The 25,965-nt window shown below is 39.6% G+C and overlaps 4 protein-coding genes across 4 annotated transcripts; 2 read left to right on the top strand and 2 right to left on the bottom strand.

Annotated features, from left to right (window-relative positions):
- Positions 1-612: 612 nt before the first annotated feature.
- Positions 613-6,474, bottom strand: LOC137910745 (casein kinase II subunit alpha-like). The gene is made up of 15 exons (XM_068755147.1): positions 6,424-6,474; positions 5,631-5,723; positions 5,316-5,392; positions 5,104-5,232; positions 4,906-5,017; positions 4,686-4,787; positions 4,523-4,573; positions 4,388-4,447; positions 4,222-4,305; positions 4,006-4,116; positions 3,019-3,120; positions 1,801-1,901; positions 1,560-1,708; positions 1,322-1,411; positions 613-1,035 (listed from the first exon to the last, which is right to left on the bottom strand). Exons 4-15 carry the CDS (start codon positions 5,202-5,204, stop codon positions 920-922), a joined length of 1,179 nt encoding a protein of 392 aa, XP_068611248.1. The 5' UTR covers positions 5,205-5,232; positions 5,316-5,392; positions 5,631-5,723; positions 6,424-6,474; the 3' UTR covers positions 613-919.
- Positions 6,475-7,829: 1,355 nt separating this feature from the next.
- Positions 7,830-8,520, top strand: tyrobp (transmembrane immune signaling adaptor TYROBP). The gene is made up of 5 exons (XM_068760536.1): positions 7,830-7,866; positions 7,962-7,982; positions 8,071-8,214; positions 8,295-8,362; positions 8,464-8,520. The coding sequence occupies exons 1-5, from the start codon at positions 7,830-7,832 to the stop codon at positions 8,518-8,520; spliced, it is 327 nt and encodes a 108-aa protein (XP_068616637.1).
- A 5,206-nt stretch (positions 8,521-13,726) lies between these two features.
- Positions 13,727-15,588, bottom strand: hcst (hematopoietic cell signal transducer). Its single transcript, XM_068760477.1, has 5 exons — positions 15,553-15,588; positions 15,049-15,130; positions 14,845-14,865; positions 14,508-14,642; positions 13,727-14,241 (listed from the first exon to the last, which is right to left on the bottom strand). Exons 2-5 carry the CDS (start codon positions 15,104-15,106, stop codon positions 14,192-14,194), a joined length of 264 nt encoding a protein of 87 aa, XP_068616578.1. The 5' UTR covers positions 15,107-15,130; positions 15,553-15,588; the 3' UTR covers positions 13,727-14,191.
- Positions 15,589-17,472: 1,884 nt separating this feature from the next.
- Positions 17,473-22,827, top strand: LOC137917717 (NF-kappa-B inhibitor delta). Its single transcript, XM_068760441.1, has 12 exons — positions 17,473-17,488; positions 19,463-19,596; positions 19,693-19,723; positions 20,071-20,261; positions 20,356-20,525; positions 21,199-21,304; positions 21,401-21,547; positions 21,636-21,687; positions 21,796-21,953; positions 22,266-22,382; positions 22,490-22,654; positions 22,756-22,827. Exons 1-12 carry the CDS (start codon positions 17,473-17,475, stop codon positions 22,825-22,827), a joined length of 1,359 nt encoding a protein of 452 aa, XP_068616542.1.
- The last annotated feature ends 3,138 nt before the right edge of the window (positions 22,828-25,965 follow it).

Here is a 25,965-nt window from a genome sequence, read left to right on the forward strand (position 1 = left end):
AATACACCTACGCATTTGATGCCTCCAATTTGGGCAAATATATATATAAAAACCACTACTTAAATTGGTGAGTAATTCTGTGAAATAAATGCCTTCCAGAATATGCTACTCTGCTTTAAATTCAGTCACTGTTCAATGCAAGCAGTCATCAGACATATAGTCAATAACATGTAGCGCCTGAAAAACCCCGTTTAAATTGTTTATTGTGGAAGTTGTTTTTGTAGGTGACGACTCCTCCCAACATAAAACAAAGTTACAAAATTGTCTATGTCATGAAAATCATGTGTAAAGAGACCTCATAAAAAACAAAACATGAACACAGATACACATATAGAGGTGAAAGTAACATAAGATTGGCAAACTATGACCCTGTGATAGTCAGCATTGGGTGCATGCAACCTGACAGTAAACTGTAGAATATCTACAAATTTCCAATTAAAGAATCTAACAACTTTAAACACCAACAACTTCAGCACATTACATTGTGTGCGACCGACGAAGACTGCAGCTGGGGCACACCAGATTCCTGACTCCGCTTTGTGTTATGTAAATGTTCACAGTGTATGTAATACAGCAGGATCCCCATCAAACAGTTTCAAGCAAGACGGTATATTTGAAACATACAAAATAAATTTTATTATCCATTCTCTTCATGTCTACATCTCATTAGAATTTCTAGACAATGGCATTTTTTAACACACCCAAATCAAATCTAATAAACCCGACAGGTGCAACAGTACATCTCTGTCAAGTGCAGGGTGTCAAAATATAACTGAATGTGAAAAGCAAATTTTTATTGAATTTTTTTTAAATCTTCTTTGTCATTTTCAACATAAGAAGGGGAGCCACGTGCCCGAGCCGCAACGAGAGCGAGGCATGACGTGGCCACGAGCACACAAACACGGGTAAGGAAGTGGCTTCAGGGTTGAGCCCCAGAGGCTGCAGGGACTTGTGTGGCCAGAGTGTTGGGAGCAGAGATGACTGGTGATCCAGCGATGTTAGCCAGTGGCTGTGAGGAGGACATTGAGGTGATGCCTAAGAGAGAAATTAATCGTATTCACAAATAATAATCTCCAAAGAAACAAAGATGGTGTCAGGACTGTGATGCGTCTTCTTTTGCAATGATCTTCAATGCCAATCAGACGATTCCTCTGGGTTCATTTTCATTAAATCTGAATTTAAGGTAACTTTCTATGCAGCATTTCCCAATCCTGCAATGCTTTTTTTTTTTTTACTTGCAATTTGAAAATATGATAAATATCCTCTTAGCTTTATTATAAGAACAACTAAACATGTATATTATTGCTTATTGAGCACTTACCAGCCATCATACTCGAGGAGCTAACTGGCGTAAAGCTGATAGTCATTCCTCCAGGAGTGGCCCCACGTCCCTGATCTTTAACAATGGGATCTGAGAACAAACGCAGACGCAATACAACAAAACTAAACGACAGAAATCAGCCGTACTGTAATTAATGTGTACAAAATTAGTTTTAATCTACTTGAGCAGCAAGTAAGAACACAGATGTGATGGTGAACAAAGTGGGCCTTAAACTCACAGAAATAGGGATGATCCATGGCCTCTCTGGCTGTGAGGCGGCCTTGATGGTCATAGCGCAGTAATTTGTCCAGGAAATCTAGAGCCTCTGTGCTGACCAGGTGCTGGTTCTCACTGTGCACAAACCTCTCCCACCTTTTGCGAGAGTGTCTTTGGAACACAATGGGAATCAAGTTTCAACGTGCGGTATTCATTTGATAGAATCTTACATGAAACACTAACATGGCTACAACGATAGTTACCTTCCAAGAATGTCATTGAACCGTTGATCCAAATCAATGTGGTACTTGTCAATGTAGTCGTACAGGTCCTCTGTTCCGAGTACTTTAGCAATTCGCACAAGCTGCAAGGTAGAAAAAAAAAAAAAAAACCTTCATTAAACAATTTAACAATTTATGAATTTGTCAAATCCTATGACGGGTACTGAGGGGTATGCAGTATTTTGCTTGAACATATTAGAGTTTGTTTGGAGAGTTTAAACTCAATAATGTCACATCTTTGGAGTTAAATGTTGAATTATACAAACCATAAATAACTAATGTTAACGATTAACTGTTGCACCCAGCATGTCATTGAGCAATGTGATTCATTCCTTGGAACGGCTCTTATAAAAAACATTTTAGGACAATGTTTAATAATGTAGATTACATTTCTCTTAACCAACTGTTAACCTTGAGTGTTTAGTTACATTTACACACGTTCAACTTTAAACTACCGGTACTTCATTTGTACATCTGCACACTGCAAACATTATTTTTATCATTATCATTAAACCTAACAAATGTGGTTAAAACAAACCTATCGATTACGTGGCTCTGTAATCAACAGGTTTTATTGCCTATAGTCAGGCACCTCTGCAGCTTTAACACCGCATGAAAAAGTAATTCAATTAAAAAAAAGAGTTTATTGAATAATCAGAGTTCAATCTCTTAGTAAAAAAAAATGTGCATGATTACTTCAAACATTAAATCTGATAGAAATGTCCTGTTGTAGGTTGAGCGAGCTAACAGCATAGGGCTAGTTAGCAGGAACGACAGGACAGCCATGTAGTACCAGTACCCACAGTGGTGCACACTGGCCTGTTCTCATGTACCCGTACTTGTTGACCTGGCAGACGGCGCAGCAGCACTGACAAAAATAAGGGCCCCTCATCAGCAACAACATAATGCGGGCTAGTCTTTCTTACACACAACTCTTGCAATGAACTGCTCGTCTTTGCCCTTTTAAAGCCACCACATTGTGCTGTTGACACGACCGCAACACTTCCTGCATGCGTTTCAAAATATTGGTTTTTGAAGCACTGGGCTGAAGTCTGTTTTAGTTATTAGTCATAAGTTCTGCAGAACAGATGTGGGAAATATAATCAATCATTTGCAAATGATGGATTATAAGGCTGCTAAATTCTTATTCATGGACTCTAAATCTATTCCAGTAATAAGCAGCTCTCCGGCTTCTCATACCTGATCGTAGTTGTCGTGACCATGAAAGAAAGGTTCCTTTCTGAAGATCATGCTGGCAAGCATGCAACCCAAACTCCACATGTCCAAGCTGTAGTCATACATCTACAAACGACAGAAAGACAAATACTTTTATTGGCTTCATGTCTCCATTCAAACAATACAAATAAATTATTTCCTCCCGTCTTTTGATGAATGTTACTTTTTTTCTGTCTTAATTTTTTTCTCACTTACACTCCATTTGTAACTTTATTTTCTATTGAAGTCCATTAAAATAAAACATTCTTGATAATAGGCTCACACAATTTGACAATTTTTTCATCATCAGGTACACAATGTGCTTTAAGAACCAAAACTAAAAACGAATTCGATTTTTAAGAAAATACGTTTTTCTTTTAAAATTTGCAGTTTTCATGTTTGACATGTCATCAACAGCCCGAGACTGACAAGTGCGTTAAAGATAGTGGAGGTGTTGCAGAATGACAGGCCGAGTTCACATCAGTCCGATTTCCTCTGTTCAATCATCTGTTCCATTTCAGATCAGGCCACGGAAGTTCTAATCAGTCAACCCCAGTCTAGACTACCCCTAGTCCACAAGATGAACCCTACAAAAAAAATTCTGTCTATACCGTCCAATGTAGCAATCAGCCAGTCCATGATTCTAACAGAGTAATTTGTTGCCTTAAATAGTAAACAACGTGTAATGAAATGTGTTTTCCAGGCAGAGTTTAGCAAAACATTCAAGTACAATACTATTACTTGAAGTGTTGCATCTCTCTTTTGTCCAATCGAGCCATTTTTCTTCAGTTCCTACGATTGGTCCTCTTGACAGTTCATAATATCAGGGCATTTGCCTCGCCGCAGAAATCAGTTTCAGTGAATCGGCTCATTTGCCTCGGATTCAAAGGCGATTGCCCCCTATGTTTCACAACATCACCCTGAAGTCCGTCACATAAAAGTGACATGATCAGAAGAGGAGAACAGACTTACCTGGTAGTCGACCAGCAATTCTGGTCCTTTGAAGTATCTGGATGCCACTCTCACGTTGTATTCCTGGTGAGGGTGGTAGAATTCTGCCAAACCCCAATCAATTAGGCGGAGCTACAAGTTAAAAAAAAAAAGAAATTGAATGTTTTTATATATATATATATTTTATGTAACGCATTGGTTTCACATGAGGAAAATGGTCAGCATGTGAAGCAATACCTTTCTGTGTTCATGGTCAATCATTACATTGTGTGGCTTGACATCTCTGTGCATAATACCCATACTATGGCAATAATCCAGGGCCTAAACAAGAACAGAAAGGACATGAAGAATGTGTCTGATAAACTACTTCAGCAAACTGAGTCCGCCAAAAGCTTCTTCTTACCTTTAGGATTTCGTACATGTAGAACCGTATGTCAAAATCAGATAGGGTTTGATACAATTGCTGTAAAAAAAAGTTTATTTAATTAAGAAATGCTTACAAAATAATATATATATACACAATATACACAGTTTATACCTTGAAGTCTGTGTTGTTCACATGTTCAAACACGAGAGCAGGGGTTCGTGACTGCAAAAAAAAAAAAAAAAAAAAAAAGGAACTGAACATATGTGTATATATTCAACTTAACTTAACTGAAAACCTTGTTAATGAGAGTGTAAAAAAAGGATGCTAAAATTACCACAGGATCCTTCACAATATCTAACAGTGAGATGATATTTGGGCCACCCCTTAGATTTTCCAGGATCTTGATTTCTCTCTTGATTTTCTTTTTCTTGACCGGCTGTGGACAATTATACAGAAATAGACTTGTGATGAAATGTATACACTCCAGATGCAGATCTCTGAAATTTGACTGTAAAATGAGCAAAAAGACATCAGGATAGTGATTGTTTCCATACCTTCAGTATTTTGACGACCACTTTTTCATTGTTTGTGATGTTAATGGCTTCAAACACTTCACTATATTTGCCTCTCCCTAGTTTTCGGACGAGCTGATAGTCATCTTGGTTCCTTGCAAGTAACAATCACACAACAATGAGTTGGCTAACCAGTGCAAAAAAAAAACTGAGACAGATACAAATAGAACAGATACATACCCCCATTCAACAACATGGGACTCATAATCCCAATATTCCCGAGGTCTTTGCGTGTTTACATCATCGTAAACGCGAGAACTGCTTGGAATCGGACAAGCCATATTCTACACAGGATCTTCCTTGAATCCCCTAAAGCAAAAAGAATATTGCAAATGTCATAAAAAGACAAAAAAAGAGTAACACAGTGATCCAATAATAAGACCAAACAATACCTGGGAGTTTCACTCCAGGATGATGGTGACTGTCAATTTGTAACAGGAGCAGTGGAGATGCCTTTATAGTAGGACAGCTGAACGAGAACAGAAGAGTTAGTCAAACCACAGTCCAAACATTCCTACCACCTCAGAAGCATTTGTTAAAGGGAGAAATATCCATGTCTTTGTTTTCCCATGCGCCATCACAGGATTCTGGTCTTTATAGGAAGCAGCAACACTTATAACAAACAAGTAGCACATTACGTCCATAGACAGCCATAAATAAAAATCAGCTCGCGTGTCTAAATATGGAGGCGTGTGAAATATAGAAACCTGTATGCTAAACGAAAGCATCCAATCTGTCTAATCGGGAGGAACAGGGTTCAGTGCAGTCATCACTGGGGGGGCACACCAAGGCGATATTCCCTGTTGGGGAAAAAAAGCAAAAGTAGTCTGATTAAAAGAATCAATGCTGTAAATTAAGCAAATAGGAGCGATCTATGCGGGATAGCGTGTGTTAGCTAGTGGCGCTACGGGCTTACGAGAAGTATTTGGTAAACAAATGTTATCTAGATCGTAGCGTTGATTCAGTTCGCTCGCCTGGTACGTTAATAAAAATAAGAACGTCGGTACAAAACCTTGCTGGCCCAAGGCCTGTACAAGTGAGGTGATGCTAACTGTTAGCTAACAGGCAAACCGGAAAGCTTGTTGGGCTGCTACCAAGTTAGCGTTAGCTCGTCAACAGCAGAGGGAAAAGCCGGGCGGAAAGTAAGAACTAGCGTTAGGACGCATTTTAAGATTTTATTAGCAATAAATAAAACTCCAGCGACTAACGTGAAAAAAATATAATTTAGTCATCCCGCAATATGTAGAACTGTACGCAAAGCTTCGCAAAAGATATGTCCTAAACCTAGAAAGTGCTAAGCTAACAAGCTAGGGGGGTGAATAGCCTGCTGGCTGTCGAGCCATACTGACTGACAACGCCTTGAAAACCCCCCGAAATCCAGTAATCGACCAGTAACGTGACACTAAGATTGTGTTACTTGTTCCACCCTTCCCCTCGCATAGTAGGCAGTCGGCAGCAATTCTGAATTTACGACGATTCGTGGTTAAATAACACGATTACCTCTCAGCGTTGCTGGGACGTCAATATGGCGATGCCTGGGATCAAGAGCTTAGTGCGCATAGCCAGTCCCCTAGAGGGCGCTCTACTTTTTCTTTTTCGTGGGAGAGCTCGTCGCTGCCACGGCCACCAACAGGTCTGATAGAAACCGGAATTGAAGTGTTTGCAAAAATCAAAAATCTTCATCTTCTACTACATGTAATACTTTAAGAAGTCACTTAAAAAAAGGAATTTGTGCCTTTGCTTTAATTAGGCTTAAATAAATTCACATAGCTTATATGTAAAGCACTTTGTATTATTAATGATTTTTTATACACTGTATTAATAATATGTATAAAATGTTCATATCACCTCAATCTGTTATCAACCTCTGTAATATGTATATTATGCCATTATCCTTCATATAGTGTGTCCACCAGTACAGTAGTACATGTTCATGTACTGTAATCTATGTAAATGATAATTTAATAAGTATATTTATCTACATAATCTGTATATTTGTATATATCTATCCATAGAAACCCATATACATATTACGTCTAGCTGTATGTTCATAGCACCAAATATGTGTACATAACAAGTCAAAATAATTTTAATCTGTATATTTCTGTCAAAGGTTTTTGCACTTCTGGTTAGATCTCAAACTGCATTCATTACCTTGTTCTTGTATATGTGCAATGAAAATAAAGTTGAAACTAACCTAACCTATATTTTTTAAATATCCATTATATGAAATATTTTGTTGTTTGTACGTTAAAAACATGAAACATAGACATGTCTTAGACACGAACACCAAGTGTGGGTTTTCAGTTCCCACACACAGTTTAGCATTATTACAGAGAAACCTGTGGTTCAGTGTAACACTGCCTCAAACTACAGGCAGCAGGGACTGTGGTTGGCCTGCACTAAGCCACAGATCATGAGGAAATGCTCATTGTATACAGTGAGATACAATCACATGCATTTCAGCAGAAAGTGCAGATGTAATAAAACAGCTTCTGATCTTGGCAGAAATTATACAAGCTAATTTGAAGAATCAGGATTATTTAAACACACACAAGGAATGCTTGAGCCCTTCTGATTAAATATGGGAGAAGCCTTTTTTTTTTTTTTACATGAGAACTCTGCTCACGTGAATGTGACATTACAGGTGTGAAACAGAAATAGCAGCTTCCTCTTCTGTCGGTGGACATCTTCTTCCTGCTCTTCCTAATGCAGTAGCATGCTGCCGCCCGCAAACCACCTCTAATCTCGCCAGTGGACACTTCTTCATCTGAGAGCCCTCCCACCTCTGACATTAAACATTTTAGTCATGCGTATGATTGGCCATTTGAGAGAAAACAGAAGGACAGGTGTCCTTCAACGTCTTCCTCGCACATCCTCCGATACCAGAAACCAACATCAAGACGATGTCTGACGCACTATGTATTGTGGGCTCATTCTTTGGTGAGTGATGTGCTATGTGTGTTTTGATAATCAATAACGACGCTGATAGATTAACTGTTGCTTTTATCAATCATTTACCAAACTCTGTCTTGCAGGATCTGCGGATGGACAGCAAGGTGTGTTGATTTCCTACACCTACAGCTCCTGTGGCATGCTGGAATATGAATATCGGTTTTGTGTTACATCCTCTTCTCTCTTCCACAGAATGCGGTCCCTGTTATATAATAAATATCGGGTCTTTGATGGGCATTATTGCCGCTGATATTTTCCTGACCATCCTCATCGCAATTTCTGTCTTCTGCTTTGCAAGTCGTCACAAGAGACAGAAAGAATGGGATTCTCACAATGGTGAACATTGACATTTTGTGTGTTCCTTTGGATTTGTCGGTTAGTGGGTCCTTTTGTGTAAACCATTTTACACTTTACAGATAAAACAAATATGCCGTCGTCAATACCGAAGAGAATAGCAACAGAGGTTACTGAATCTCCTTATCAGGTAAAGCATCATACGCGCCTAAACGATATACACAAAGACATTTATTTTGCAGCTGTATTTACATGTCATTTTTGTTTCTTGATGCCTTGACGTTTGTGTAGGAGTTACATGGAGTCCAGTCAGATGTGTACAGCGAGCTTCAGCAGCTTAGGAAATGAAACAATGTCTGTAATGAAACTCAGGGAATTTAAAAATGCTCTATTTTGAGAAATATTTGCTCACATCAGGTGTAAATTACAACCTGCATTTTGCATGTTATTAATGTTCCCGTCAGCACTGTACAGCTGTAATCCTCCTCATTGACCGGTGCAAACTGTGGATGTCCTCCTGCGACTTCTCTCTTCTCAGTCTTGCAGGTGGAATTGTTTTGCTTGTATTTAACCGGAAGGTACAACATGTATACATACCGTACGTTCTTTTACTTTAAAACCTTACCAGAGCTATTGTATTGTATTGAATTGTATGAATTTAGTGTGCTGTGCTGGACTGTAGTGTTGCTGTATCATATGTTATCTTTGCTAATCTTAATTTTCTTAAAATATGTATTTGTAATCAACTAATTATTAAATTAAATTACATTTAAACACCATGGAAATGAAAAGGATGCATTATTACCCCCCCCCCATTTTCAAATTCAGATAGATTCTGCTTTAAATCATCAAATATATAAAGAATAATAGAAACAATGAAACATAAAGTATTTATTTTTTCTTTCTGGCATTTTAAACTCTCCATTCCAAATACCACACTGCATCATTATTTGTATTAATATACAGTTTTATTTAGACAACATTACACAGACTTCTCAGAACCAGTTTTATTCTGAACTGTCTTCACTTGATCATGCAACAAAGAAAAAAATAATCCAAGACAAAATCTAAATATGGACAAAAAAAGTCCCTGAAGATGATATATTTGGAAGCGGCCAGTCCACATCATATGACCCAACAGATGGCACCCCCTGACTCATTTTGAGGAAGAAATAGAACCTAAAAACAGAGAGACTGTTATTCAACATTACATTCATACCAGATGATAAAAAGTGCAAGATGAAGAAAACGAATTAGATTCACGAATTACACGAGGATGGAAATTACTTAAATGTGCATTATATTAAGCATAACAATGTGCTGCATCATGTGTTCAGCCGGGGCTATGGACATTTAATCACTAAACAGAAAAAGCAGACCTCTGTGCAATCATCAGGAGACTTGGGTCTAAACACTCTCTACGTGAGATAAATGTTAATGATTTCAAGGTCGCAGTCGATAATACAGTCATCTCCAGCAAAGAAGAGATTACCTATTTGGGCTGTGTTCTTGACAAATACCTGTCTGGTGATAGTATGGCAACTAAGGTGATCAAAAAAGTCAATCAGAGAACAAGATTTTTGGGCAGAATGTCTGCTTTTGTCAACAAAAGTGCTCTCCGGACGCTTGCTGGAGCCCTCGTTCAGCCCCTCTTTGACTATGCTAGCACCTCCTGGTATTCAAACATCAAAGTGTCCCTGAAAACCAGGCTCCAAACCTCCCAAAACAAACTGATTCGGCTACTCCTCAATCTGGGGCCCATGACCCACCTTCTTCCTGGACATTTTGCTAGCCTAAAATGGCTCAGGGTAGAAGACAAGGTTAAACAACTCAAAATGGGATTGGCATTTAAAATAGTCAATGCAGCTCTGCCCTCAGTCCCCTCAATCCCTGCATACCTGACGGAACACCTCCACAGATTTAGTGACACCCACAGCCACAACACTAGAGGGAGCTCAAACAACAACCTGATTACCCCCTCCTATAGGACTAACATGGGTAAATCATCTTTTTACAATACGGCCACCCAAGGGTGGAACGGTTTGACTCCCGCCCTCAAAACATGCACCTTTTTGGCCTCCTTCAAAAAGGCCCTAAAGATACACCTTTTAGGGGGACAGAAACGGAGATAGTCATCACGACTCTCTCCGGATCAAACCCCCCCTCCTTTTTTTTGTCCACCTACGTTGCACGTATTAATTGCTTTAGTAATTTATTGTAATTTATGTAAGTTATTTATTGTCATTTTGCATCAGTGGTGTAATTTATTTTAGATTAATTGTTAGTTTGCACTGGCGGTGTAAAATCATTTTCTTATTGTTTTTCTAATGTTACGTTGCATCAATTGCGTAAGTTAATATTGGTTTTATTTTTATTTGTATTGTTAATTGTGGATGATTTATGTACGAAGGACTTTCAACGGAAACAAGCCCGCAAGGGCTTTTTTGAAATGCTCCTCTTAGACAGGATGTTTGACGTTATTTGTACTGTAATACATGCTAATGTGTGACTGTACTTGTACTCTAACATTCTATCTAATAAATATATTCATCATCGTCACTCGGCTCTTGGCGGCAACAGAACAGACACTGGTCGTACGCTCTGGAGGTGCTGAAGTGCATGAAAGAAAGGGTTACAAGAAGTGACACAGATTATGCTCTGATTATCAGAACGCGTAGCAGAGAGCCCAGTTCTTACCAGGTGGATAACGTTCAGAGCTCAGAAGTTCTCTGATTTCTGTGGGAATGTAAAATATTTTATTTAGCATTAATTGCTCAGAAAATAATTACAAGAATGTTGTTGTACTATGTAAGTAGCCTTGCCATCAAAGTCTGCATCTCCTCTGTTGTCTGTTGGAGCAGGCTTTCCATTGTTGTCCTCAGAACTATCCCAGTCTGGCTGCTCTCTGCTCCGGTCTGGGGTTACCCCACCGTTTAACCCATTAACCCTTATTGGTGCTGCCCGCCTTTGGAGGCTGCTTGAACGAATGAAGTGTTCAGCTTCACGAGAAACCATAATTCCTTCCTCGCTGTTAGGATCAATCGGCCCTCTACTTGTTTGATGTTCTTCATGTGGCCCACTGAGGTCTCTATTCCCAAAGTCCTGATGTGAACTGCTGCTCATATCCATCGACCCCATGTCTTCCTTATCAACTCCTGCTTCCCCTGTCGACGGTCCCTTATCTTTCTCCCCAACTTTAGACACTGCGATCTCCTGGCTGTCAGAGCCTTTGAACGTTGGAAAGAGAAATAAGTTACTGCAATAACACGTGCATCAATATGTTAACTCCATTTTTACATACTTTGGGATATTAGTTCCAAGTTGAATTTAACACAGTTAGTACTTATAGTTCTCCTCAGATACTTCAGGCTTTGTTATACTGAGACATACTTTAATTCTTTTTTTTACGTTTTACAAGATACAGAGCTCCCATACCTGTAAATCCAGTGGTGTCCAGGCTCTCAGTAGACTGAGTCTCTGATACATCTGTGAATGGATTTCCTGCTGTTTAAAATTAACTATCATCTGCAAATCATTGCATGTCTAATAACAACTCAAAATACAAGAGCATAATCAAGAATACTTTGCTATTTAAACACACACACACACAACAAAAAACCCCACAAAATTTCACCTTCAGAATTTTCTTCTCCGACAGGTTTGTTTTGAGGTTTTCTGTCTGCCGTAGATGTGAGAAAATTATGCATGTGATTATCACAAGGGTGGCTGAGTAAGGTAAACGATCAGACAGGCTTGTATCTCCCTCTAATTTTACACATTCATGTTTTAAAACAGAATATATAATTATACTTTTCACCACAGACCTGTTTCAGTTACAGTTTCTTTACTGAATCACAACAACAGTGAAGATGATATGATTTAAACTAATTCAGGTTGATTTAAAAATGCTTTAGTCGGTCTATTTTCCTTTAAGAAATCATAAAAGTAACATATTCTAAAAATCCATCAATGTAGGAAGCTTGAAAAAAGAAAGACAGAAAGTTTTACCTCTCACTGAGGCTGAGACCGCCAACCCAAACATAAGGAGTACAAAGAACATGGAGCTGAAACAAATTACAACATACAATAACAGTCGCTTCATTTAAAGGTTAAAGTGCACATTTAGATTTGAATGTACGGATCGTTATTTCCATTGGGCAAGTAAAAAAAACGTTTCATTTACAGATTATTAAAATATTATCCATCAAAATGTAAAAATAAAACTTACCGCTTCATTGCTGACTTTTGGGCTGTATCCACTGTTTACAAGTCTGCTTTCAGGCTTTTATAAAGGCTACTGCTTCTTGCTTTTTCAACTTCAGTGGGTCTTGTCCTTGTTAATTACAGATTCTGCCTAAATGCACCAGATTAAGTTGCAGTCGGAAACATCTCTGTGTTTGAAGTGCGCGACTTGCAGGAACAGGACTGAGAGTTAGGCTACAGATGAAGTTTACAATGACCTATTCATCAATTCAGGATGACTACAGATGTTCCAATTCACATAAAGGCTGTGTCTGTCTCTCTATTTGCCTATTTGGTATTGATTACAGGGTGTTGGCTACCTCAGGAAAAGGATCTTTTCAGTCATATGCCGTAGATCATATATTGTTTCCGGTCACTAGTTCACCATTGTCCATTTCTCAGTTAACCTTATAATTTGGCAAAAGAAAGACCCTTTTTTTTAAAAAAAAAAAGATCCCTTTGAGTCTGGTTGACGAAAGAAATACTGTGAAATGAAATGGACAATCAGAAGCAGCACAATAACCGGTTGATGAAAAACAATTGCTTTTTCCTGTGTGTTCTATTTAATACGTAATATAACAAGTGATATTTACATCATATTCTAAAAAATATCCATGTCCAAGTACGGTAACTAAAATCTGCTCTCATTAATCTTAACTGGGTCTGCAGTCAAACATGCATATTGAGTTTGGAAATGAACAGTGGAACATTTTAATGAAAACTCTCTATCAATATGTTTGAATAACTAACCAATTATGACGGTGTATTCACAAATGTCATTTCATGCATCTCAAAAGGAAAGTGCTTAAATTACATTGAACTGGTTCAAAGGCTTTAATGCAAATTTAAGATGTATTAGTTAATCATTAGTTCGGTAATGCAATTTCAAGTAAATAGTTTACCAGTCTGTATCTCTATCTCAAACAAAAAAAAAGTCTGTTATCTACCCAAGTCTTTCTACTGTCAGCCTTGTTTACGGGTGAAACACTGTGCATCTATAGCGGGCGATCAAACAGATATCACAGATATAGTGACACGTTCAACACGTTCAGCATCGACTGAGATGCCAGACGGTGGTTAACATACAGCGTTCAGCAGATTTACATCAGCTGCTGTGAATTCACCCAAGTCCTCTGCGTTAGTCACATTTCTCAAATGTCACCAAAGGTCAGCACGATAATATGGATAAGATGGAGCATTTGAAACACACAACAATTATTAATTTTGATGTTAAATATACTTAGAAATGAATATGGTTAAGAAATTAACTGCACACAAATGTAAAATATTCAAAAAAGTATTTATTGAACTGAACGGAACAAACTTGTTTGGCCAAAGATTCTGTGAGTGGCAGATCGACACCACAAAGACCTGTGTAAATACACAAATATAAATACACAGGATCTGTTTAAAATGGTTGTTTAAGAAAAAAATAAATAAAGCCAATGCTGTATTACTTTGGAAAAAGTAATGCAACGTCGTATTGACCATTCATGGCTTGATCGGACAGCATCTACCGCAACTGGACGGTAGAGGGCGCTGTTTGGTGCAGCAGCGAGGAACATCGAGAAAGCAATTCACACTTATTCATCAGCGTGACAAAAACATAACCCATAAAATACAGCTCAGATTAACTTTATTACCATTTGAAACATTGTAGGTTTTGATTTATATGTGTGATGCTTGTATTACTAATAATCTTTGACAAAATGCTAACATATTATCAAAAAATCAGGACCCAGATTTGAAATAATTTCCCATGTGTACCACTCCATCTTCAGCTTTCGCTCTTGCGGTTGGCCCGGACATTCATGTACACTTTGTCAGCTGTGAAGAAATGAGAGAAGGGGCACAAAAAGAGAGACAATTTTAACCTTAGTTTGAAAACTGAATAACAATAACTGATATCAAATGCAAAAAGAGAACCGTCAACATGGTCAACATAGGACGGAAAATAAAGGAGGAACAAAAGTCGTTCGGAAATTGCCTTTTTCAGGAAAAGACAATCCCGGATAAATCTCCTCATCTATGCTGCATTGAATGCAACACTTTGCAGATGCGAAGCCCGACTCATATCAGCTCCGATGTCTCACCTTGTTCCATCTTCTGACGCCGAAAGCTGGCGCAGTGGTAGGTAACGATGACGATGACAAGGGTCAGCAGCAGGTCTGCACTGATGATGCCTGCCATCGTCCCCGGCTCAATCCTGTAGCAAGACACAGCGCCGTCTACAAATGCAGGAAGACAGTCAACAGACAAAGAGGAAGAGTGGGACGGAGGATGTGAGCTTATAATGGACTGGAAAATATGATTAATCGCACACGTCTGGCTCTGCAGTGTAGCTGTGCTGCTTGTTTTTCTGAATTGCAACATTTCCAAAGCTTTAATGTGAATTTTGCACATCTTCCGTTTGTCTTTATATGTACATACCTGCCAGAATTACATCCAGATCTTAGAGAAGAAAAAGAAAACAAAGACGAGAACATCAGGCTTTCATGGTGCAGATGCAAGCTGCAACACATTTGTCAGTGACATTTCCATCGTGCAAAATGTTTGTGGTTTCATCTTCCGGTTTAAGACCACCTTAATGTATGTGTGAGTGCAACAAAGACGTATGATGTAAAAGATACTCACTGCAGAGAAGAAATAAGGTGACAAAAAAGCAGGCGCGTGCCATTTTTAAACGCGTCATCTCAGCAGGTCGGTTATGCTCTTTCTAAAAGACAAGAAGAAAACAGTTTGTCTGGCGCCTCATGGGTTAAAGCTTTAGAAATGCCTTCAGCAACAGCCCAGCTTGTATAAAGTTTAACTTATGTTTAGAGACAGGTTTGACCTTTTCTTTTCTTTTTTTTAGTTTCCAATACTGCATAAGTCATCTTGTTTCACACAGAATCGCAAGCGACTGCATAGGTGTCTGACAAAAAGAGAAGCAAAATTCAAAATATCTCAAAATATTTTGAAGGATTTCTCTGCATTGCACTGCACAGAGTCTGTGCTTAAAGTTGTGTGAAACAAATCTTTCCACGGGTTTTCTTGAGCTTTATCTTCAATCTATAATACGCCATTTGATGTGACAGAGGTTTAAATCCTTGAAAAAGATGAGATGTGGAAGAGAAAATTAGTGTGAAGGAATCTTACCTGCTGTCGCAATGCTGAGCCTCCGTCTGGTATCCGCCCCCCTTAAAAAGAAAAAAAAGAGAACATAATGTCTGACTTTACTTTCAGGAGCTGACGTCAGAGTTTCTTTCTTCCTGTACTGAGCGGAAACTCTGTCTGCTCCGATAAACCCAATACAAAAGGTCATTGTTAGGACTGATGGATTTTTATTTGACTGAAAACAATTATTTTTTTAGCAGGATGGTGAATGACTGGATCACCTGCCTGATCATAGAGATGAAGAGAGGAGATTGTCTTGGCTTCTTTAACTCCCTGCCCTGCGTCGTTCAGACACGTTTCTCAACAAGTTCTCTCACAGTAATTTTGACTCATCTTCACCGAGATAATCAACTTGAAAATCTATTCTTCTCTGTATTCACTTGGACACGCAATTGGACTCTTTGCAACAGCAGAGGGCGCTGTCAGGTTTCTATTCCCAGGCTGCGTCAATTCAGACTGATGTATGCAAATGCAGGTTTTGCGCATCTGTGTGTGTGTGGGAGGGATGGGGTTACTTCATTAGTAGTTACAGCAGAGTATGCATTGTCTCTGAATTTAAAGCTGAGATGCAAACATATTTTCCACAGTTCCTCAAATTTTAAAAGGATGACAAATAAAATCCCTATTTTGCCCTCAAACTCTTGATGAAATGCTCCTGATGTATTTTGGGTATTATTTTGTTTGGGTATTATCGATCTCCTCATTGTATTTTGAACTTTTCTTATTATTTGCGGATGATTAATGGAGATTAAATGTTTAGTCGTCATCACTGATGATGTCTGGATGATATGATGTCATAGATGATATAGGAGTTTCTGAAGGGTGTGTCCTCACAGGACAACCTTTTTATTTATTTATTAAACAAACACCTTGTAAATAAACGTAAATATAAACGTTTACCTACCAAATAAGAAGATTGAAATCACCTTAGGTACCGTCCTTTAATATGAATATATGCATAACAAGTTATGTATGTTAAAAAAACATGGGCTAGTTTACATTGAATATATGACTATGTACTTTAAATAATGTGTTACTAGGTAAAATATGCAAATTGGTGCCTATGAAATATTCTTTCTTTATATTAGTACTGTATTATTTTTATTCTTAAGTTATTTTATTGTGTCTTTTAATGAGAATGGTATGGATGGTAAAGTTTCACTTTTATGTCAGTTCATATCCTTGCAAAACATTTTTGACTGATTGGATGGATTCATTTTCTGACTGACTGAAGCGTATTCATGTATAAAAAAATCAAATTCTATATAGTACAATTCTGGGATACTCTACTTATTAGTCCTGTTCTCTATGTACACACAAACTGTGGGTCAGGCCAGAGACAAACCTCTGCAACATTTCATTTACAGCTCACCTGACAGCATGTTCTCTCCTTTGCATTTGGACAATGTAAAACGTTATTGTTTTTAAATTAAATTGTACATGACTTGACATCAATCCCAGCTGAGCTTCAAGCACCTTAAGGTTGTATTTATTACTTAAGAAAATGTGTGTAATGACGATACAATAAGGACCCTATAATAATAATAATAATAATATTAATAATAAATAATGGAACTTCATATCAATAAAATAAATGTAGCCTTTTTTTTAAATTTGTAATAGTTGTTACTTGTTACCTGACACTTTCTCACATTCCCTTGAGTTGAATTGATCCATTCTGTGGTTTGACATAGCAGCGACTGCGTGACTCCCCCCCCCCCCCGCTTGAGGGCGTGGACCACAGCTGTGGGGCGGTGACGGGGAACAACGTGCTTCTGTGTGTACAAGCAGCAGCTATAAAACAAGCCAGCGGCCACAGCATCACTGATCCATCACGCTTGGAACAGACAGGTGATCAAAAGGACGACTGGTTTAAGGTTTCAAAGGAAATCCGTTTCTGACATGCACTTTGATAAATGTGAGTATCTGTGCTTTTACTTGCTTTATTGAGGGAGAATCTGTGCATTATGGTGTTGTGAGTGCAGCTTTTAATGGTTCGACGCTGATGATGTTCACATAAATTATTTGTTTTTGAATTACTTCAATAGCGGCAATTTTTTGTACGTCATTTTTAAAAGGATTTTTGTTTTTGGACTTTCTGGATGCCAACTTGTGTTTTGGACCAAATCCCCTTCTTCTTCTTCTTCTTCTTCCTCTGGTGAACACGTTGCTGATGCCTTCATGCGTTTGCCTCTCTCTCAGTTTTCATTGAATCAGTACGTCATTTGGGTGAATCCAAGACCCAAGACATTTGGGGGAAACCCTGATCCACCTCCACTACTGTTCACTTGTTTTCAGTTCCCCCTTTTATTTAAAGCCAGACAATGAAACCCTGTAACTTGCTTGCTCAAGTTTCTTTGACACTGAATGAATACATGTTGCGCTGCACCGTGTTATTCAAACACAAAAAGAGGAACTGGGCTCTGTGCTGCTCCTTTCTTTCTCTGCAGAGGGAGCCAGAAGAGAAAGGTTGTTGGAATCCCCAATCTCCCACGCACATGACTCAATGTCCAGGACTTTCCACAACTCCAATTTGAATGTAGCACAGAGTAGCCCAAAGCAGTGTGGGATGTTCACTTTACAGCAACTGCTGCCAGCTAGAAATGCGGCTAGACATAGTCTGCTTAGATGTCGTGACATTACATCATCTATTCAAAGAAGAGAAAGGTGACCTTTTGTTGTTCAGATCAAATGAGTCAGGTTTGAGTAACTTATAGTGACACCTACTGAACTTGAAAATGAAACTTTGTGTCACCGAAATGTGCAAAGCTTCATACTGATAACCTTTCATAGCGGTGCCATTTTTCTGTCTGCAGCACAAAGGTTTATTGTTCAGGAGAAAATAAAACTAACCGACAGAAGTCTAAGCTGGCAGGTAAATGAGGTCCCATTCAACTGTTCTTTATTTCTTTAAGGGGGAAAACTGTTTTCATTGACTCTAGTGACTCGATTTGTTAACGGAATGGTTAAAACCCACAGGTTTATAAGACGAGAGACGACAGCAGGCATGTAAGAGCAAATAGAAAGCGCAAGGCAACAGCACGTGTGGAGGTGACGCGCTCGTGACACACCGACGGGAGGAAGATGTGGTTTGCGTTTCTGTGAGCGTAATGGAGCGAGACAGGAAGATGTCATAGAAAATAAGCAGTGGCAATCCCATGTTAGATTTTCTGGTGATTCTGGTTTATGTGGTCCACACCATGATGGTTTCCTAATGGAGGATTCTTAGAGCTTGATCTCTTCCAGTTCCACACACAGGGTGGAAATATCACTCCGCTTCACGTATGGGGTGGAGTTATTGAGGAAACAACCTGTGTGGTTGCATCATTTCAGCTGGAAACAAATTGTTTTTTTTTCATTGTCGTTGCATCTTTGATGGGAGCGGTGGAGAAACTGAGCAGGCAGCATCATCACCCAACTTTGTATTATTATTATTCAGATGAGCATTACTCAAAATTGATGATGTGTGTTTTTATTTCTGTGCTTGTCAGCCACAAAGTTCTTGATGCGATGGAAAGAATATGTGTGGATGTAAGAAACTAACAGCTGCAGACACAGAGAGGATTCTGATACACGTCATCAGGATCTGCTCTGTTATCTATTTATTGTTTGTTTGACATATTGCTAATTGTGATTCGTACACTTATCAATTAAATTGCACTGATTTGTGATTTACTATCTTTTCCCCCCACCGCTCCAGAGTCCTCACATCGGCAGCTGCACTTTGTGTGCTTTCTGTTTTGGACTCATTCGTTATATAAAACATGATATCTGAGGATGTCACCTCAAGTGTGCCAGTGACAAATCTCCAACTGTTTCATATTCAAGCTTTTTCGATCCCCAGTCTTCATCATATGAAAATACTTTAATCGCTGTTGCCATTTGTTTTCAGCACCAAATGAGAAGCCGTATTGCACTCTGCCCACAGTGAAGAAACTCTTGGAGCAGAAGAGAAAGCGCGAGACGTCCTTTGTGTCCTCCTGCTGTACGGCCAGCACAAGTTCTGTTCCTGCAACTGCTGTGACCGTAAGGCGGCGTGGAGGGGTTTAGCATCTCGCTACATAAGATATCTTTAACACAAAGATGCGCTTGCTAATGATTTATCTTTCTTCTTTCTCTCAGCAGTCTTCAACTGAACCATTTACCTGTGCAGGTAAAGGTGCAAAAACCTTTTTTTTATGATGTTCTATATTGTAATTATTGAATAGAAACCCCAAAAACACAACTAGAAAAGCACCCGGAGAGTGCAAACCTCCGCCAAGCAGCTACCCTAACCCTGTCATGCTGCTATGAATACTAACTACAGCACCGACACAAACAACATACAAAATCAATTCTAGCTGTCCTAAAGGTGCTAAAAGATGCACACAGGAAATAATTTATTATATAATAATTATTATTATATCTAAAAACATTAAATATATTTTCACCTGATAGTGTTTGAATATAGAAGAGCACCAAGCTTTTTCTTTTAGTCATTGTCCAGCCTCTTCTTTGCAGGTGCATCAAGCAGCTATTCAGATATGGCCATGAGCTATGAGCAGTGGACTCCGGTACCGGAGCCCTCCCCCAGTTACTACCCCACCCATCCAGGGTCCATCGATGCTGCAGGCTGCAGCCTCCCTATGGCATTTGAATGCAGCACACTGCAGCATGACCAAGGATTTCGAGATGCAATGCCTCAAACACATGTAAGATAAATCCCTTCGACTGACACCTTGTCTTCACACGTGCTGCTGCACAAGCTTGCTGTTGCTAAATGATATCCTGTGTTTCCTCCAGCAGGAAAGCCCACTGATGGTTGCAGATCTCTGTATGGCTTCATCTTGGTCCCTTCTGGGTCCCAGTCAGAGTTTTGGTTCGCCAATGGAGGTCTCAAAGCTGGAAGAGGCCAGGAGGCTGGTCAGAGGGATGGACCAAAGCAGAGCCACGACGCAGGATGAAGATGGAGACACGTGAGTGAATGCAGGCACTGAGTCTTCAGCATGGGATTGATTCTTCTTCTTCTTCTTTTAACCTTCACTGTCCCTCTTATCATCTCGTTTCTAATCCTGTCCAACCTGGTCACTCCCAAGGAGAACCTCAGCATCTTCATCTTCTCCACTTCTAGCTCCGCCTCCTGTCTTTTCCTCAGAGCCGCTGTCTCTCAGCCGCACATCATGGCTGTCCTCTCCACTGTCTTGTAGACCGTTCTCAGCATGCGATTTATATAAGTACAAATATTACAAGCAAACACAAGTTCTCATATTTTTGGGGGATCACACCACTTCGATCTACTCTATTGTGAGAATATTTTGTCCAAACGATATACATCTTCTATGCTTTCTTCACATTGTCTCACGAAGAAGTTGTGCGAAAGTGCACAAGAGCGTGAAATGCATTCGCTTTCATCTGAGTTTCGTTCACAGTCCAAACTCAAAAGTGAGAGCCACATGTGCAGTTGGGTAATCCTAGAAACATGAAGTAAACAAAAAGACGTAAATGAGTCATGTCATGCTTGATGAATCGAAACTCAGATAAATGCAAAGTGAAATCAACCGTGACAGAAAACGATATAAATAATGAACGTGGGGATTGCCGCCAATTTTCAGGAGTGACAGAAACAAACACAAACTCTTGTTCTGTTAGCATCCTGCACATCTACACTGCCAAAGGGCTCAGGGAGTGTTCCTTTGCTGCTGCAGAGAGGCTGAGGGATGTCGGAAAGCTGGATGCCAAAGAACATAGAGGAAAGGTATTTGGAAATCTGCACATCTTTGAAACTATTTCCCATCACAAGCAGAGGCACAGGACTTTAAAGTCTCTGAATAAATGGCGTATGCCTGTGCAGACTGCTTTGCTGGTGGGCGTGGCGGCTAACCAGCCAGAGATCGTGCGAGACCTACTGTCACTGGGAGCGGACATCAACGTCTGTGACGTTAAAGGACAAACCGCCCTTCATCTGGCGGCCCACTACGGCTTACCTGTAGTTCTGCAGGTGAAGAATGAATTCACTGATTACAGCAAATCTAAAATGTTAACTCCACAGAGCAGACCTTAAGAAGTCATGCTTTTCTTTTCGGCAGGCAATTCTGTCTAGCAGGCCAGACGTTAACCTGGAGGCCCGCAATTTTGAAGGTAATTTTAGAAGTTGTAAATGAGCATACGAGCCATGAATTTGACACATTTGAAAAAAAACATTTGTGCCATACCTGTAATCTAAAAATGTCTTATTCTTTATCTAAGGTATGACGCCTCTGCACTCTGCAGCCATTTCTCACAGTGCCACCATGAAGGCGTTGTCCGGCAGCAGGATGCTGGACGTTAGTCTCCAGAGCAGGGCGGCAGAGAAGCTCTCCTGTGTGCAGATGCTTCTCCATACCGGGGCGTCGGCCCTCAGCCAGGTACTTTCTAGATGTCTCACTGGCGAATGACTCAAAAAGCCAAGAGAAGAAAGAATCATAGCATTTGCATCTGATGGGTTTGGTCATCAGGTAGAAAAGCATCAAATGTCATCACGGTGAAATTGTTGACCTTCACAGACTATAGGGGGATAACCCAGGTTTTACCTAACCATGGTGATGTCATAGTTCAGCAGCACTCACACTTCTATCTCCTCGGTTTCCCTCATTGCTTGACACTTACACATCTCAGTCTGACTTTTGTCTTGTTGCTTTCATCTTTATTTTTCTTCACCTCCAATTGTCTAATTCCAGGAAATCAAAAGCAGCAAGACTGTGCTGCACTTGGCTGTGAAGGAGGGGAATGTCGACATGGTGCGCTATCTGCTGAGCATTCCCCTGCAGAATATGAAAGACTTTGTCAACTTGAAAGTGAGTCCCACACTGACACGCATGAGACACGGGATTTCAAGTACGTGTTGCTCAGCCACCTGACTCTAAATCATCTGAGTCATGCCGCATCTTCCCTTTTGCCATAGGCTCACGGTCACACGGCGTTACACATGGCAGCCGGTCTTCACGGTGACCCCCATCAGGAGGAGATCATGCGACTGCTGCTCAGCACAGGAGCCGATCCCAGCATCCGCAACCTGGAGAACAACCAGCCGGCTCACCTGCTGCAGAGCGGCCTCCGGGGAGAGCAGGTGAGCTCGCCATCATCTTAAACGCTACAACATTTATCTCACGGTTTACGCTTGCATCGGGGACGATACGCCGTCGTCATTCATTTGTCTTTCATTCGCAGCTCAAGCTCATCCTGAAGAAGCGGAGCGCTTCCTCGCGCCGACGTATCGTGTCCTCGCAGGACCAGGAATAATATGAACCCCTTGATGGGAATGATGAGATTTTAACATGGTTCCTCTGCGGACAAGGGGATTTATCGTTATGTGGTTTTGGGACTCTCCAGCCGATATATTATTAGTACACACAATGTGAAGTAAATTCTGATGTCCAACATAAAGCCTCTTCACAAATGTTCCTGCCATTGCAGGATTAAATGGACATTTATGATTAGAATTTTTATATAAAGTTTTTGTCAAACTTATTTTTAACATTTTGAAATGAAAATCCCCTTATTGAACATAAGGATTAATTATCCTCCTAAAGTAGGAAACATGTGTTTTCCTCTCTCTTGGGCTGCACTCCCAAGTTATTGTTGATTTCTATGAAATCGTTTGCATGACCTCCAGGACAATGTCCCTGAAACCCGTTCGCCTGTCCTGTCAAAGGCCCCCATCATGATGCGTTATCATATTGATACACCAGGTGATGGTTTTGATCCCAGTCATCTGGTGTGTTCTGTTAAGAAAGTGTGAGCATATAACTTTCTGTGTGCATCAGGTTCCATTTATTTTCTTGGTGGAAAAACAAGCTTTACTGTGTAAAACTATTGTGTATTTGAAGCTGATTATGACAAAGAATGTTCTTTGACGTTACCAACTGCTACGACTCACTGTATACATTTTAGTCATGAAAAAAATACAATGAGACTGTAGCAGGAAATTTGCATTTGAATTGCTTTTATGTTCTGAAAACAGCCCCATTTAGCCTCCATTTCAATATGCACATAAAAGAAAATATGACATCCTACTGGAAAGCGGCATCTAAATACCCCTCAGGATTATTGATTTTCAGGCTCAATTTCCACCGACACTTACCGCCATGACAATGGTGTTTAGTCACAAGTAAAATGAGGTCAGGCTCTGATTGTAATCAGAGTGACAAATAAGGTTTGGGCTATCCCCCACTTATGTGTCATCTCTGCTTTTGGACAAAGTCATTTCCCATAAAGCTCAAAGGCAACATTCATTCATCAAAATGTATTTTGTTTCCCACTTACTCTCACATCAAATTATTCACTTTGGATTATTTCAGATAATGTATTTATTTAATTATGATATTGATGATAATAAATAACAAAGAAATGACTGAAAATAGATCTCCAAATAAAAATACAGACAAAAACACATATTCTTTATTTGTTGGTTTCATGCTGTCTCTTTTCTTTCATTCAACGGTTTGAAAAACATTTATATATAATGGTTTTAAATGTATATATATGATATGATGGTTTTAAATGTAAAACAGTTTGAATGAAAAGCCTTGGAGATTCTTTTTAGCTTGGGAATGAATCATGCTTTTAATATCATGTTTCACAGGAGTTAAACTTCAGGACAGACAGCACTTATTGCATTTCTTTGATTAAAAGTAAATAAGCATTATGCATCATGGTTGGGAATATATTCCTACATTTGTTGTTCACGTTATTTAGCAATCTGGAGGTCTTTTCTTCGTTGAATTGTTTTTACAGACTTCGGCCGAAGATTCAGTAAAACTGGGGTAGGAATCTTGTCTCTTGATCATCCAGCTGGCAGGGCTATATTAACCAGGAATGGCCTCAGTGTGTGTGTGTGTGTGTGTGTGTGTGTGTGTGCTGGCGTGGATCTTGTGATGAAGTGCCATCCTTCAAGTAGGTTCCGTGTTTTCTAGACAGTTTGCAGAGGTACTGCAGAAGAAAAAGAAAAAACAATCAAAGATGACTGCAGAGAGAAATAAAACATTATTTAATTTAAACCCAATGACTTTGACCAGTCGGTGAACTTACACTCTTTCTTTGGTATTTGGGTACCAGAAGAGTTCGAACTGCCAACAGAAACAAAAAAATTAGCTATAGTTCATCTTTTTTAAATTCATCATGTTCACCGATTGTGAAATAAAGTTTGAAAACTGTGGCCACAACTTCCTCCAGGTGTCGTATTTGATCGAGCCACTGCTACAGCATTCAGTTGAAGCCACAGAGCTCCAAGTCAATGAACCCAAATGCAACTTTTTGTGCTGTCAAACCTGCAGCTCCAGCCTTTCTTCTCGTCTTGCCATACAAGCAGCATGCATGCACTCAGCTGAGACTTTCACGTTGCCCACTCACTACCAACAGAAGAGTGCAAACCTATTAAAATGAGGAGCAAGCACTGAGACAAAGAGGACGCAAACACTACCCAAGGTGCTCGGTAAACTCTTAAATGCAGCGCAGGGAGAGGATCTAGAGCAGAGGCATCCAGACCGCGGATCAAATGGATGCGGGGACATTTTATTCAAAGACAGTGGAAAGGTTGTTTTCCCACTGTATGGTTGAGTGTCTCCTTCAAGTCAAAATCAAACAGCATGCGCAGGCAGATCATCCACTGAGCCAACTCTTACTTGGGTGTGGATTTTACACATTTTGTGATTTTTTTACCTGTTTAAGGGATGATATATTAGTTACAAAGCAAAAAGGCCTATGTAAAAGCGATAAAGCTGATGTATTCAAGTGATCTGGATAAGAAGATCTAAACTTACTCAGGGCTATTAAAATGCCAGAGACAAACATGACAGCAGCGAGGACAACCCCGGTGGTCCGCAGTGTCTCATAATCTAGCAAGAACAAAACCAAACTTAACTAAACACGCCCCATAGAGTTTATAATGAGAAATGCACTGTACGTAGTGGAAAAGATGGTTTGTTTAATATCATGTTTTTATTTTGAAAAATGCAAGAAGGGTAAATCTTACCATATTCAAAGTCACTTCTGTCTGGGAACATAACTTCTGCAAGGAGGAGAGCAACTTAAAATACTAATACTAGGATATATTCTATATACTATATTTAATGCAGTATTAAAAACCTAACAAGCTCTGAGGTCCTCAGCCCTTCACTGGGATTATAGCAACGTTTGCAGCTCCTCAGAGTTGCAGACTTGGCACCTTTCTTTTTTTTTTTTTTTTTTTAGTGAGAGGAGCTCAATGCAGCATCTTTGCTCAGCAGAAAAAAGATGCAGCATGATGAAGTAAGTGGGTTAAAACCCAGTTGTAGGATAGAGGAGTGTCACAACAGTGGCAAAGAAAAGAGCCTGGATAGTGTGATAGCCAATGAAATGCCACTTTGAAACACAGACAGCTGTGTGAGAGCACTTTTTCAT

The sequence above is a fragment of the Brachionichthys hirsutus genome, chromosome 3 (genome assembly GCF_040956055.1).
Source record: "Brachionichthys hirsutus isolate HB-005 chromosome 3, CSIRO-AGI_Bhir_v1, whole genome shotgun sequence".
NCBI classification, from domain to species: Eukaryota; Metazoa; Chordata; class Actinopteri; order Lophiiformes; family Brachionichthyidae; genus Brachionichthys; species Brachionichthys hirsutus.

Coding starts and splice junctions, on each gene's coding strand:
- LOC137910745 (XM_068755147.1), bottom strand. CDS start 5,204: ATGGCTTGTCCGATTCCAAGCAGTTCTCGCGTTTACGATGATGTAAAC. Junction 4,117..4,221: donor TTGACCATGAACACAGAAAG/GTATTGCTTCAC, acceptor TTTAACTTGTAG/CTCCGCCTAATTGATTGGGG. Junction 1,709..1,800: donor TTCAATGACATTCTTGGAAG/GTAACTATCGTT, acceptor TGTGTTCCAAAG/ACACTCTCGCAAAAGGTGGG.
- tyrobp (XM_068760536.1), top strand. CDS start 7,830: ATGTCTGACGCACTATGTATTGTGGGCTCATTCTTTG. Junction 8,215..8,294: donor AGAATGGGATTCTCACAATG/GTGAACATTGAC, acceptor TACACTTTACAG/ATAAAACAAATATGCCGTCG. Junction 8,363..8,463: donor TTACTGAATCTCCTTATCAG/GTAAAGCATCAT, acceptor ACGTTTGTGTAG/GAGTTACATGGAGTCCAGTC.
- LOC137917717 (XM_068760441.1), top strand. Junction 21,548..21,635: donor GCTTACCTGTAGTTCTGCAG/GTGAAGAATGAA, acceptor TCTTTTCGGCAG/GCAATTCTGTCTAGCAGGCC. Junction 22,655..22,755: donor GCGGCCTCCGGGGAGAGCAG/GTGAGCTCGCCA, acceptor TTTCATTCGCAG/CTCAAGCTCATCCTGAAGAA.
- hcst (XM_068760477.1), bottom strand. CDS start 15,106: ATGACGCGTTTAAAAATGGCACGCGCCTGCTTTTTTGTCACCTTATTT. Junction 14,643..14,844: donor TCTGGATGTAATTCTGGCAG/GTATGTACATAT, acceptor CTGCATTTGTAG/ACGGCGCTGTGTCTTGCTAC. Junction 14,242..14,507: donor GCGTCAGAAGATGGAACAAG/GTGAGACATCGG, acceptor ATTTCTTCACAG/CTGACAAAGTGTACATGAAT.